Source organism: Symphalangus syndactylus, chromosome 6 (genome assembly GCF_028878055.3).
Source record: "Symphalangus syndactylus isolate Jambi chromosome 6, NHGRI_mSymSyn1-v2.1_pri, whole genome shotgun sequence".
Taxonomy (NCBI): Eukaryota; Metazoa; Chordata; class Mammalia; order Primates; family Hylobatidae; genus Symphalangus; species Symphalangus syndactylus.
The window spans coordinates 120,231,229-120,242,555 of record NC_072428.2 but is presented as its reverse complement, the minus strand read 5'-3'; the positions used below and the strand labels follow the sequence as shown (position 1 = coordinate 120,242,555).

Genomic DNA, 11,327 nt, shown 5'->3' with positions numbered 1-11,327 from the left:
TCTTTTTTGAGATGGACAACAACTTTCATGTCTCCATTTCACAAGCATTTATTATTTTTAAATATATTTTAATTTTTTTTTGAGATGGAGTCTCCCTCTGTCACCCAGGCTGCACTACAGTGGTGCAATCTCAGCTCACCACAACCTCCACCTCCTGGATTCAAGGGATTCTCCTGCCTCAGTCTCCTGAGTAGTTGGGATTACAGGCATGCGCCACCATGCCCGGCTAATTTTTTGTATTTTTAGTAGAGACAGAGTTTCACCATGTTGGCCGGGCTGGTCTTGAACTCCTGACCTTGTGATCCACCCACCTCAGCCTCCCAAAGTGCTGGGATTACAGGCGTGAGCCACCGTGGCCAGCCCAAAAGGGAGATTCTTGCTTTGAAACAAGTTGGGATATCTTATGTAGTCGTGCTAGCTGCTAATTGTAATATCACACACATCAGGATCACCAAGCTGAAGAAGGGAAGCTAAATCCTAGGAGCTGTGGTCTCAACAGGAGAATGGGAAGGAGTGGGGTGGATGGAAACACGAGGGAGCAGAACCGTGTACCGAAGACACTGGGAAGGATGTGGCAAATGAAAAGTGGATGACTTCTATCCCTAAAGGCAAAATCTTCAGAATATATAATTATACAGTTAATAAAATATCTTGGCCAAATATGATGGCTCACACCTGTAATCCCAGGACTTTGGGAGGCCAAAGCAGGAGGATTGCTTGAGCCCAGGAGTTCAAGACCAGTCTGGGCAACACGGCAAAACCCTGTCTCTACCAAAAAAATTTAAAAATTAAAAATGTCTTGGGATTGGCCTTTGGATTGGTTCTTTATCTTCAGTTAATGATTTTATTTAATCCAATTGTTTTCTTCCAATTTGATTCAGGAATGGAAGATGATATTTTGCTCTTTAGTAATCTGTTTTACTTGGCTGCAACATCTATTTTGGACAGCAGTGGCCACCTGGATTATTATATTTCATCTTCCAGGTTGTTGCTTTTATAGATGAATGGACACAGCTAGCTAGACCTTTGTACATGCCGAATTCCACGCCACTGTGGGGTGCCGGGCATTTGGTTAGCAGCTGTGGCTGCTGCTTGCTACTAAGGTATGAACAAATCATCCCACTGGTGAGCTGAACTCAGGGTGGTCTAATTAAAACAGACACCACTTGGATACGACTTCACAGGACGTTGGAATGCAGGGGAATGTAGGGGTCATCTAGTCCAACCACCCACACATTTCCAGTGAGGCCTGCAGGAACTAAGTCACTTTTGCCCCAGCTTGAAGAGGCAGACACTCCACATGCAAGCCCCAGGATTCTGTTCCTGGTACACTCAAACTTTATTTGGTTGCCTGGATGGGGCCAGAGAGGAGGACAAGAAGGGTGTCAAAGGGTCAGCTCAGTAAGGGTGATTCAGGGTGTGCTCCATGATGGTCAGAAGCGCCAGCCACGTCTCCGTGGCCGTGGGGATGATCTGGGAGGCTGGCAGCAGGAAGCCATAGCGCCCAGTGTCCCGGAGCTCAAAGGTGAAGGAGTACTTGATGCCCTGGCTGTAGGTCCAGTCAATAGTGCTTCCACTGGCTTGATCTGAGGCAGGAGTAAAATAGGAGAGAAAGGGTCAATCACTTTGGGAATATTTACACTGGTTGGGTTAACGATCCAACCCTGTCCAAAGCTCTGTGCCTTGTGCAATGCTGAATGGAGTCAAGTGTCTACTAAGGTCTGCTGTTGACCAAGCAGCCTCACTTCCAAGAAACTCCCACTAAAAGGTCTAAGCCAAGAGGTCCAAAGAGGAGACCAGCAATTGTTCCCCTATTCACTGGGGGATGCAAGGAAGTCTCTGCAATTGCACAAGCCCCTCTGAAAACAGCCTCTCTCCAACAGCCCCTTCGGCGAAGCCCCTAAATAGACCGAGTTCCCTGCTTGGGTAACCAGGATTTGTTCCCCTGGGGCTCTGGTCTGTGAGGGGGAAGTGCAAAGAGCCAGAGTCAAAGCAAAAGCCCCTTGTCTTTCAGGAGGAAACTTTGCCCGGGAAACTGTAATCAACAGCGGGTAATGAAGCCACTTTTGAATTGGCCCAGGAGAGAGCCGTAGGCTGCATATCAGAATTTAACTTGACAATGTTGAATGAAGCAAAACCTTGACTCAGAGTTGAATCAGTTTCCAAAGAAGGCCTGGAGTCCAAAAGTGAGGTCAACCTTGGATAAGATTGTGACCCGCTTGCCCACCAAGGCCTAGGCACTCAGGCAGGAAGCGTGTGAGGTGTATACGCAGCCCTGCCCCCTCAGCCCTCTACCCAGCTTTGACCTTCACTTACTTGGAGGCAGCCACACCAGTCTTGTTGTTCCAGCAACATCCCCGGCCAGACCACACTGTAGAGCCTTTGCTCTAGAATGTTCCTCTGCCTGGAAGGCTCTTCCTAGCTGGGTAGCCTCCTGGCTGCCACCTCCTCCACCCACTTCCTTCAATACTTGCCCAAATGTCACTCTCTCAATGAGGCCCACCCTTCAACCCACCTGCCCCACCTCCACCCGCAGTGTTCCCGATTCACCGCACCTGGTCTAGTTTTAGTTTTCCTCCCCAGCATTCGTCACCTCACATAATGTATCATTTACTTATTTATGTTCATTGTCGGTCTCCCTGGCTAGAAAGTTCTCTGATCTTTGCTTATTTCATTCATGGCTATATCCCAAGTATATGAAACAGGGCCTGGTGCATAGTAGGTGTTCAATAAACATTTGTTGAGTTAATTCCATTTTGATTCAGTAATGCTCCTCTCAGCGGCATTGCATGAATAAGTCAGTGAGGAATAAATCAGGCCTATTGTCCAATTGAGGGGCACTGGAGGAGAAGTGGTTTTTGTTTTTGTTTTTTTGAGATGGAGTCTCGCTGTGTCGCCCAGGCTGGAGTGCAGTGGTGTGCTCTCGGCTCACTGCAACCGCCGCCTCCCGGGTTCAAGCGATTCTCGTGCCTCAGCCTCCCGAGTACCTGGGACAACAGGCGCCCACCACCACACCCAGCTAATTTTTTGTATTTTTAATAGAGACGGGGTTTCACCATGTTAGCCAGGATGGTCTCTATCTCCTGACCTCGTGATCTGCCCACCTCAGCCTCCCAAAGTGCTGGGATTACAGGCGTGAGCCACGGTGCCCTGACCCCGAGAAGTGTTTTTTTAAGTTGAATTTCCTGGTGATCTCCAAATCCCAGCAGGACTCTCCACCCCATCCAACCAAGAAACTAGACTTTGCCCCAACACAAGAGGACAAGAGCTGTCAGAGGAATTCACATTTGTCTGAAAGTATCAAAGGAAGCAGAGTTCATGTCAGGAAAAGGGACTGCCCACCCCTCAGAACAGCCCTCGCCAGCAGTTGGCAGATCTGGGTGCCCTTGGCTACTTCCTTCCATGAGGGATACTCCCTCGGTCAGGAAGAGCCAGCAGATGTTCCTCACAGGCCCACCAAGGGAGACCATACAGCCACTTACAAATTGCCTTGATGATGCTGCCATAGTTGAACTTGGTCCCGTAGAGAGAGGCCAGGGCTGTCACAGCAGCCTTGGAAAGCTGATCCTGGACAAAACACCAAGCAAAGCCACCTGTCATGGCCAGGCTCCTGGAACAGCATGTCCAGGGTAGTTGGGGGGCTGGCAGGGGAGCCTAGGAGAAGCACCCTGCAGAAGTGGGCCTCCAGCAGGGAGCACAGAGCCTGCTTAGCCTGGAAGCTCAGCCCGGGAGCCTGTCAGCACAGTTTTCTGGCCCTTCAGGGTGTCCGGCTGGCCTTCCCCGCCCTTCAGTCACATGCACCTCCACATGTGGTGCCTAAGATCCAAGTCTAACCCTGCCCCTTGCTCTGTCACATTACAGAAGTGACTCCATCACTCCTGTGCCTCAGCTTCCCAGAAAAAATGGTTAGTCCACCCTGCTGGTCTTCCCAAGCCATCAGGGAAGGAAGGGTGTCAGGCACTCTGGAGGTGTCTGTGCCTTAAGCAGGTCTGATGGGGGAAAGCCCGGGCCTGTCCGAAGCCACCTTGGGGACGAGGGGGCAAGCCGAGGTCAGTGCCTACCAGCTCATCCTGGTCAGGGACTGGTTCTGTTTTGTAGCCATAGGGATACATGAGGAGCTGGGAGTAGCTGTGGATGGAGATGAAGGCCTTGATGTTCCCATGGTCCTTCACAAAGTCCACAATGGACTTGACCTCCACTTCGGAATTGGCAAACTTGCCGTGGTAAGTCTCTGAGCAGGGGTTACTGCTGGCTCCGGACACTGTGGGGGGACAGAGGGCATGCTGGTGTGGCTCCTCCAGCTTCCGTGGCTTCTGGAATCCAGTTCTTTGCATGGAGTTGGGGGTGAGGTGGGTACGGAAGGGCTCACTCCCACTCCTGGATTCAGGAAAGCCCAGAGGCCTTCTATAACCTGGGGGAGCTGCCCTCCCAGCCTGGTTTGGGCAGAGCTGATGGACACACCCAGGGAGGGAAGACGGGCTCCTCAGTGGAGACCAGATCTCACAGAGACGTGGCCAAGGAGGGAGGACTTGAGGTTAAGCTAGAAGCCCCCTCGATAGGATTTCAGACCTTAGCCCATTTGCAAGCAACTTGCCTTTTGCAGGTGAGTAACAACCAACTCTCAGAGCACAGCCTCCATCCCCAAGAGCCCTCAGAGGCAGAGCTGCCACCCCCAACCCTCCCCTTGCTGCAGGGGCAGGAGAGAGGCGGGGAGCAAGAGCAGTGGTGAGGAGCCATTCCAGGCCGTCCCATCCTTGCTCTCAAGACACTCTGGGCCTTACACCCAAAGCCGGCATCCCAGTTCCTGTTGGGGTCCACGCCAATACAGAGGGAGCCTGCTGTGTGGGAACGAGTCTTGCGCCACATGCGATTCTGAGGAAGGAAATGGGATCAGCCACCCCGAGGCACGTGTGACGCTTGTCACAGTGCTGGGTGGGGGGTGGTTCAGAGGCTGCAGAGAGCAGAGTGGACTGGAGGGAGGGCTCCCTGGAGGTGGAAGCCCTCAACACAAGTGTCCTGATCAGAAGCCGAGCTGTAGGCACAGCTTGGGATGGGATCCACTCCCAACTGGTTGCTGGGGAGGAAGATCAGCAGAGGGGGCACTGGGTGAAAGAGAGTGGGGAAGGCCATAGGATGGCATTTGGCCAGAGGGTTCTATACGGCGAAGAAGCCGCAAGGTGTCCTCCACCACCACTGTGGCCCCATGTCATTGGTCAGATGTTTTATTTGCCGTAAAAATGGAAGTAGGACCAGGAAGTAAGGTCTGGGGCAGTGGGCCTCCACTGGAGACAATCTTGACCCTCCCCTGAGACATTATGCAATATCTGAAGACATTTTGGTTGTCACCACTGGAGAGGGGGTTCCTACTGGCATCGAATGGGTATAAGGTTAGGATGCTAGAAACACCTTGGATGCACAGGACAGCCCCCATGACAAACAGTCATTCACCCCAAATGCCATTCACGCCACTGTTGAGACACCCTCTGCTAGAAGCACAGGTCTGATTGCCCCTCCCTTGACTTCTGGGGGTTGAGATTAGGGGTGAACTACTTGTGCGGCTTAGAAGCCAGAGGCCCATCCTGCTTCCCCCAAGGACAGGAGAAGGCCGGTACCGTGCTGTGGGTGAAGGCAAAGCCATCAGGGTTGGTGACGATCTCCAGGAATATGTCCATGGTGTCGAGAATGGCGGTGAAAGCTGCATCCTGCCCGTAGTCTTGAGTGATCTGGGGGGTTAGAGGGGCAGAGGGGCAGCGCAGGCTGGGCCAGGCATCTGCCAAGCCACAGCAATGGACACCTTTCCCCATGTCCTCTGTGGTCATTGCTTCTGGATGGGCAAAGGGAGGCCCAGGCTTCTGTGGGCCTTGGACACCAATGCCCCACCAGGTGAGAGCCCTCCCCACCTCCCCGGCCTTACCTTCTTTGCAAACCAGACCCCACTGGCCTGGGTGACCCACTCCCGGGAATGGATGCCTGTGTCGATCCAGATGGCTGGACGCTTACTGCCCCCCGTGCTGAACTGGAGAGGAGGCAGGGGAGTGATCAGAGGCAATTTCACAGCTGAGGCCTTATCTTGCTGCCCTGAAGGAGACCCCAACCTGGGCCAGAGACCACTTGCTCTCTGTGTATCTCAGGTAGAGGCTCTGCTTGTGGGGCCATCACTCAGGTGGGTGTGGGGTTGGGGGCTGGACAGGGATCCCACAGAGCTTGGCCTCCTGCCCTCAGCCCAAGCTTGGGGTGAATATGACTTGACCAGGCCCCTGGCCCTTCCCCTTTTCTGCTGCTCGAACAGTTCTCTAGGGGACATCACAAACAAAACATTTTATCTGGGTCGGGCGTCGTGGCTCACGCCTATAATCCCAGCACTTTGGGAGGCCGAGGTGGGTAGATTACTTGAGCCCAGGAGTTTGAGACCAGCCAGGGCAACATGACAAAACCCTGTCTCTACTAAAAATATAAAAATTAATGGCCAGGCGCAGTGGCTCATGCCCGTAATCCCAGTGCTTTGGGAGGCCGAGGCAGGCAGATCACAAGATCAGGAGATCGAGACCGTCCTGGCTAATATGGTGAAACTCTGTCTCTGCTAAAAATACAAAAAATTAGCCAGGTGTGGTGGTAGGCGCCTGTAATCCCAGCTACTTGGGAGTCTGAAGCAGGGGAATCGCTTGAACCCAGGAGGTGGGGGTTGCAGTGAGCCGAGATCACGCTACTGCGCCACTGTACTCCAGCCTGGGCGACAGAGTGAGACTCTGTCTCAAAAAAAAAAAAAATTATCCGGGCATGGTGGCGCATGCTTGTAGTCTCAGCTACTCGGGAGGCTGAGGCAGGAGAATCGCTTGAACCCAGGAGGTGGAGGTTGCAGTAAGCTGAGATCATGCCACTGCACTCCAGCCTGGGTGAGAGCGAGACTCTGTCTCAAGAAAATACTTTATCTGGACTACCCAGACTCTACAATACCTTCCACAACGTGACACTTGATTGGAAACACTGGATCACCTGTCTTTGTGTATGGGCAGGAGTGCACACACCAAGACCAGGGTGGAGACTCAGGCCTTTCCAAATGTCTGCATGGGGAGTCCATTTAACAGCGTGTTCCCTGGGACCATGATTTCCCGGTGAGAGCCCACGCCCATCACGGATGCCACGTGTGGGTCTATTCTCCCGTGTGTATGTCCACATGTGGATGTTACCTTCAGCACGTAAATGGGACGCCCTTCATAGGTGTTGCCAATCTGGATCTTGCTGACAAGGTGTGGGTTCTCTGCCACCAGCAGGTCCAGGAAGTCATAGATCTGAGGTGCGAAAGAAGAGACCACTGGCTTCAATAGCTTCTGGGCACCCACATGCTTGCCTTAGCAGCTCCACCACCCCAGCCTGCTGCGAGCCCTGCAATGCAATGGAGCTACAACCACACAGGCCACATGGAAACAGAGCATGCGCTGCGCACGCCCAGGCTGGCCCTGGCCTTGGCCCTGCCGGGTTCTACCAGCCATGATGAAGAGCTGGTGGCTGCGGGGAGCGGCCGCTAGGGGCGCCCTCACCTCCTCCAGGGTGTGGTAGGTGGCGTAGTTAAAGGTGTCGGTGGAGCGCGCCCGGGACCGGAAGGCGAACATCTGTTCCTGCTCCTCCTCCAGCAGCGACTGCACGTCCTCGATCATGGTCTCATAGCTGATACTGTGGGACTCCAGAAAGATCTTGACCGCCTGGATGCTGGGGAAGGGCACTCGGACGTCGATGGGAAAGCCAGGGTGGGCAGGGCCCCGCCAGAAGTCCAGCTGGGGAGGACAAGAGCCGGCACGGTCACAGCGGGCTGGGGGCACCAGCCAGGACAGCAGGCAGGGACAGGGCCGGCCTGGGAGGGGCTGTTGGTGCCAGAAGTTCTCATATAATTGGGGATGGGTCAGGGGTAATGGGGCAGAGAAAGACGGGGAAACCCTGGGGACCGGAGAGTCCAGTGTGGTCAGGGAAATGGCCCAGGAGCAGAGTGAGGGGCCTTTGAGACAGCAAAGCAGAGGGAGGAACCGGAAGGGGGCCCGGCACGTTGCCCAGGTGCTCAAGGGCAGCAAGACTGGAGCTGGGGGGTTGAAGTCGCTTCCTAACAGGGTCAATTCCATGTCTGCTTGTTGGGTGGAGACAGCCCAGGCACAGTCGGCCGCTGGGGCTGGTGGGGACCTGGGATGGCCCCAGCTGATACCCTGGGGCCTCAGAGAGCCCTTCTCCCCTCTTCTGACCTGCAGGTCCTCCAGGTCCTCCAGCTCCTTCACCTTCTGTACCTGGGCCTCATCGGCTACAGAGATTCGGAGCACCTGATGCCTAGGCAGAGTGGGAGTGGGGAGTGAGCACCCAAGGCCGCACCTGCCCTGGCCACGAGCCCTCCCCAGGTGCAGGAGGGAGGCAGCAGCCTGGAATCCCCAGACTGGGCCTCGTCCTCTGGGCTGGGCAGGGGACAGCACCGAGGGTCTCAGCAAGGAGAGGCCTGGGCTCCCTCACCCCTTCTCTCCCCATCTTTAGAAACTTCTAGATGCTGTTACTATCTCAATCCCAGTTTGGACTATTTCTCTGTTCCAAGCCAGCCAGGCCTCCTCCTTTCTCCTCTCCTGAAAACTCCTCAGAGCTCAGATTTCTCCAGGGCTCAGGAGACTGTCTTGGGAGACACAACCTCTTCCCAACCCTCGTTCCTCATCTGCCAGCTGTCCCAGGTGGTGCCAGGCCATCCTCTCTGGCTGTGTTGCCATGTGTCTGTCTGTCTGTCTCCTCTACTGGTTGGGGGCTGAGTCCTCCCCATCACTCTCAGAGGGCACCCCCTCCTCTCCACATCCCTACCCCACAAAGTCCTCCTTGCCAAAGACAGCCCCCAACAGGACACTCAACACCAGCAACCCCTGCATGCTGCCGCCGGGAGGTAAGGTCAGACTGAGGCCGAGACGGCCCCCTGGCTTTTAAACCCTCCCAGGTCCGAGGACTCCTGGCTGCTCCCAAGGGCTGTTCTCCCCCAGCACCTGGGTCCTGTCCCACGGGGAGGCTGGGGTGGGAGTTCTGAGCTCTGACACCCTCTCACCCTCCATGATAAAGTGGCAGGGAACTGGGCAGCTGGAGAGATAAGCCAGAGCTCTACCTCCGACCATCTGGGGCCAGCGGGGCCTGAGGGTCAGCGGGGGCTCGAGGCCTCCTGGAGTCCCAGCCAGGACTGCCTGCCCACACCCTAAAGCTGCGGTTCTGTTTGCCCACTGGGTAGCAGAGAAGGAGCCAGGACTCCAAGCGGCCACTCCCGCTGGGGCCTCATTCCAGGCGTCTCCTTGTTCTGTGCTCCTGAGCGCCAGCCTTTCATTCCTATGATCGAGCAAGTGGGGCCTCTGCCCTCTCTCGTCCCCAAGGCAGCTTCAGGCAGGCCCAGGCTTTCCCCCATGAGACCTGTGTGAGGCACAGATACCTGCAGAGTGCTGGACACCTCCTCCTCCCACAGACCCCGATGCCTTGGACAGACCAGCAGGGTAGACTAACCTTTTGCGTCTGTTTGGCCTGTCACCACACCGGCTTTGTCCAGGCTGCCCCGGCCCTGTGCGGGGCACATCCCCCTCTGTGGGACTTCCCAGCCCCCTCCTGCTGGCCTTACGGTCCTGCGGGAGTCCAGCCCGGGCAGCAGCAGCAGGGTCAGGAGCCCAACCCTTGCCAGCATTTCCCTCCACCCCCACCACTACAGGGCCCTGAGGTCGGGGTTGCCCTTGACGGGAACAGTAACCAGATGTCGTCTGAATAGCCAGTGTGGCGGGGGGAGCCAGGGCCAGACCCCTGTGGGGACTGCACAGCGTCCAGGAGAAACCGGAACCCACATAGGGGAATTCACTGGGTTCTGGATGCTGATATCGCCCCAGAGACGTCTCCCACAAATCCACCCTCATTCACAGGCCCCCCAGGGCTTTCCCGGCACCATCTAGAGGCTCTGCTCTGTGTCAGGACCTTAACCTTGGGCACTGGTGACAGCCATAGTGCCCGTTCTAGTTTCTATCCACTCCCACTGCCTCCCTACCCTACCCCCTAGTTGGCCAACCCTCCCATGCCAAGGCAGAGTGACCCCCTTATATTTACCCACAACTATCTCCCGAGCCTAACTCTAGGAAGGTGAGAAAGCCCTAAACCCGCTTTTAACAGATGTAGAGCCTGTGCGGAGGCTCCTGCTCTCCCCTGTACAGCCTTGCTGGCCCCACCAGCCCCTGGCAGGGCTCCAGTGCTCCCTGGAGCTTCCTCGGGCTGCTTTCTAGCTCACCTGTCTGCTCCTTCTCTAAATGCTCACCCCTTTGTCTATTTATTCAATCAATACTTATTCTTCTGGACCAAGTACTGTGCTCCACACAGACACGACACCCAATACAGATGTTCTCTGACCTCAGGGAGCTCATGCTGTAGCTGGGAAGACAGAAGTAACCAACTAACTTGTTGGTCCTCTAACAGGTCGTCCAAGAAGCTGTCACCAATATGGGATTAGACGTACAAAGGACTTTTGGGGACTGTTCTCCCTGCAAGAGACATAAACAGCACATTTTCTGTGATGTGGTATGGAAAGTACCATGAGGGCTAAAAGGACATACACTATGGCACAAAGTCCAGGGAAGACTTTTCCAAGAAGGTGACATTTGACCTAGACCTTTTTTTTTTTTTTTTAAGACAAGTTCTTGCTCTGTCACCCAGGCTGGAGAGCAGTGGCACCATCATGGCTCACTGTAGGCTCAACCTCCTGGGCTCAAGCAGTCCTCCCATCTCAGCCTCCCGAGTAGCTGAGACTATGGGTGTGTACCACCACACTTGGCTAATTTTAAAATTTTTATTGTAGAGATGGAGTCTCACTATGTTGCTCAGGCTGGTCTCAAACTCCTGGGCTCACCCAATCCTCCCACCTTGGCCTCCCAAAGTGGATTATAGGCTTGAGCCACCGTGCCCAGCTTAACTTAGGTCTTATGACAGGATTTTGCGAGGTGGGGAAGGGTGTTCATCACACTATTTAGTACTTGAACACAAACTCAATTGATTTCTTCTTCATTGCTCCTAGAATGTTATTTTTGTCTCTCCATGGAGACTGTAAACTTCCTTAGCTGGGCGTGGTGGTACCTATAGTCCCAGCTACTTGGGAGGCTGGGACGGGGGGATCTCTTGAGCCTGGGAGTCCAAGGCTGCAGTTAGCCATGATTGCCCCAGGCTGGGCAATAGAGTGAGATCCCATCTCTCTAAAAAGTTAAAAATGAAATTAAACATTAAAAAAAATTAAATTACCCCAGGCCAGGAGCCATGTCTTCCCTACTCCTCATCTCCTGGTGCCCCACAGGGTCCTCACGCTT

The 11,327-nt window shown here is 54.6% G+C and overlaps 1 protein-coding gene across 1 annotated transcript; it reads right to left on the bottom strand.

Annotated features, from left to right (window-relative positions):
* Positions 1-1,301: 1,301 nt before the first annotated feature.
* CPA1 (carboxypeptidase A1) lies at positions 1,302-8,912 on the bottom strand. The gene is made up of 10 exons (XM_055284023.1): positions 8,821-8,912; positions 8,229-8,310; positions 7,539-7,772; positions 7,188-7,289; positions 5,915-6,016; positions 5,613-5,723; positions 4,782-4,872; positions 4,062-4,261; positions 3,483-3,567; positions 1,302-1,586 (listed from the first exon to the last, which is right to left on the bottom strand). The coding sequence occupies exons 1-10, from the start codon at positions 8,883-8,885 to the stop codon at positions 1,399-1,401; spliced, it is 1,260 nt and encodes a 419-aa protein (XP_055139998.1). The 5' UTR covers positions 8,886-8,912; the 3' UTR covers positions 1,302-1,398.
* Between the last annotated feature and the right edge of the window lie 2,415 nt (positions 8,913-11,327).

What these genes read in the sequence shown, in the direction of transcription:
- CPA1 (XM_055284023.1), bottom strand. Translation starts at nt 8,885, where the DNA reads ATGCAGGGGTTGCTGGTGTTGAGTGTCCTGTTGGGGGCTGTCTTTGGC. An exon ending in AGGACCTGGAGGACCTGCAG is followed by an intron (nt 7,773 to 8,228) that starts GTCAGAAGAGGG and finishes TGTCCTCCCCAG; the next exon opens with CTGGACTTCTGGCGGGGCCC. An exon ending in CAGCATCATCAAGGCAATTT is followed by an intron (nt 1,587 to 3,482) that starts GTAAGTGGCTGT and finishes CTCCTGCCTCAG; the next exon opens with ATCAAGCCAGTGGAAGCACT.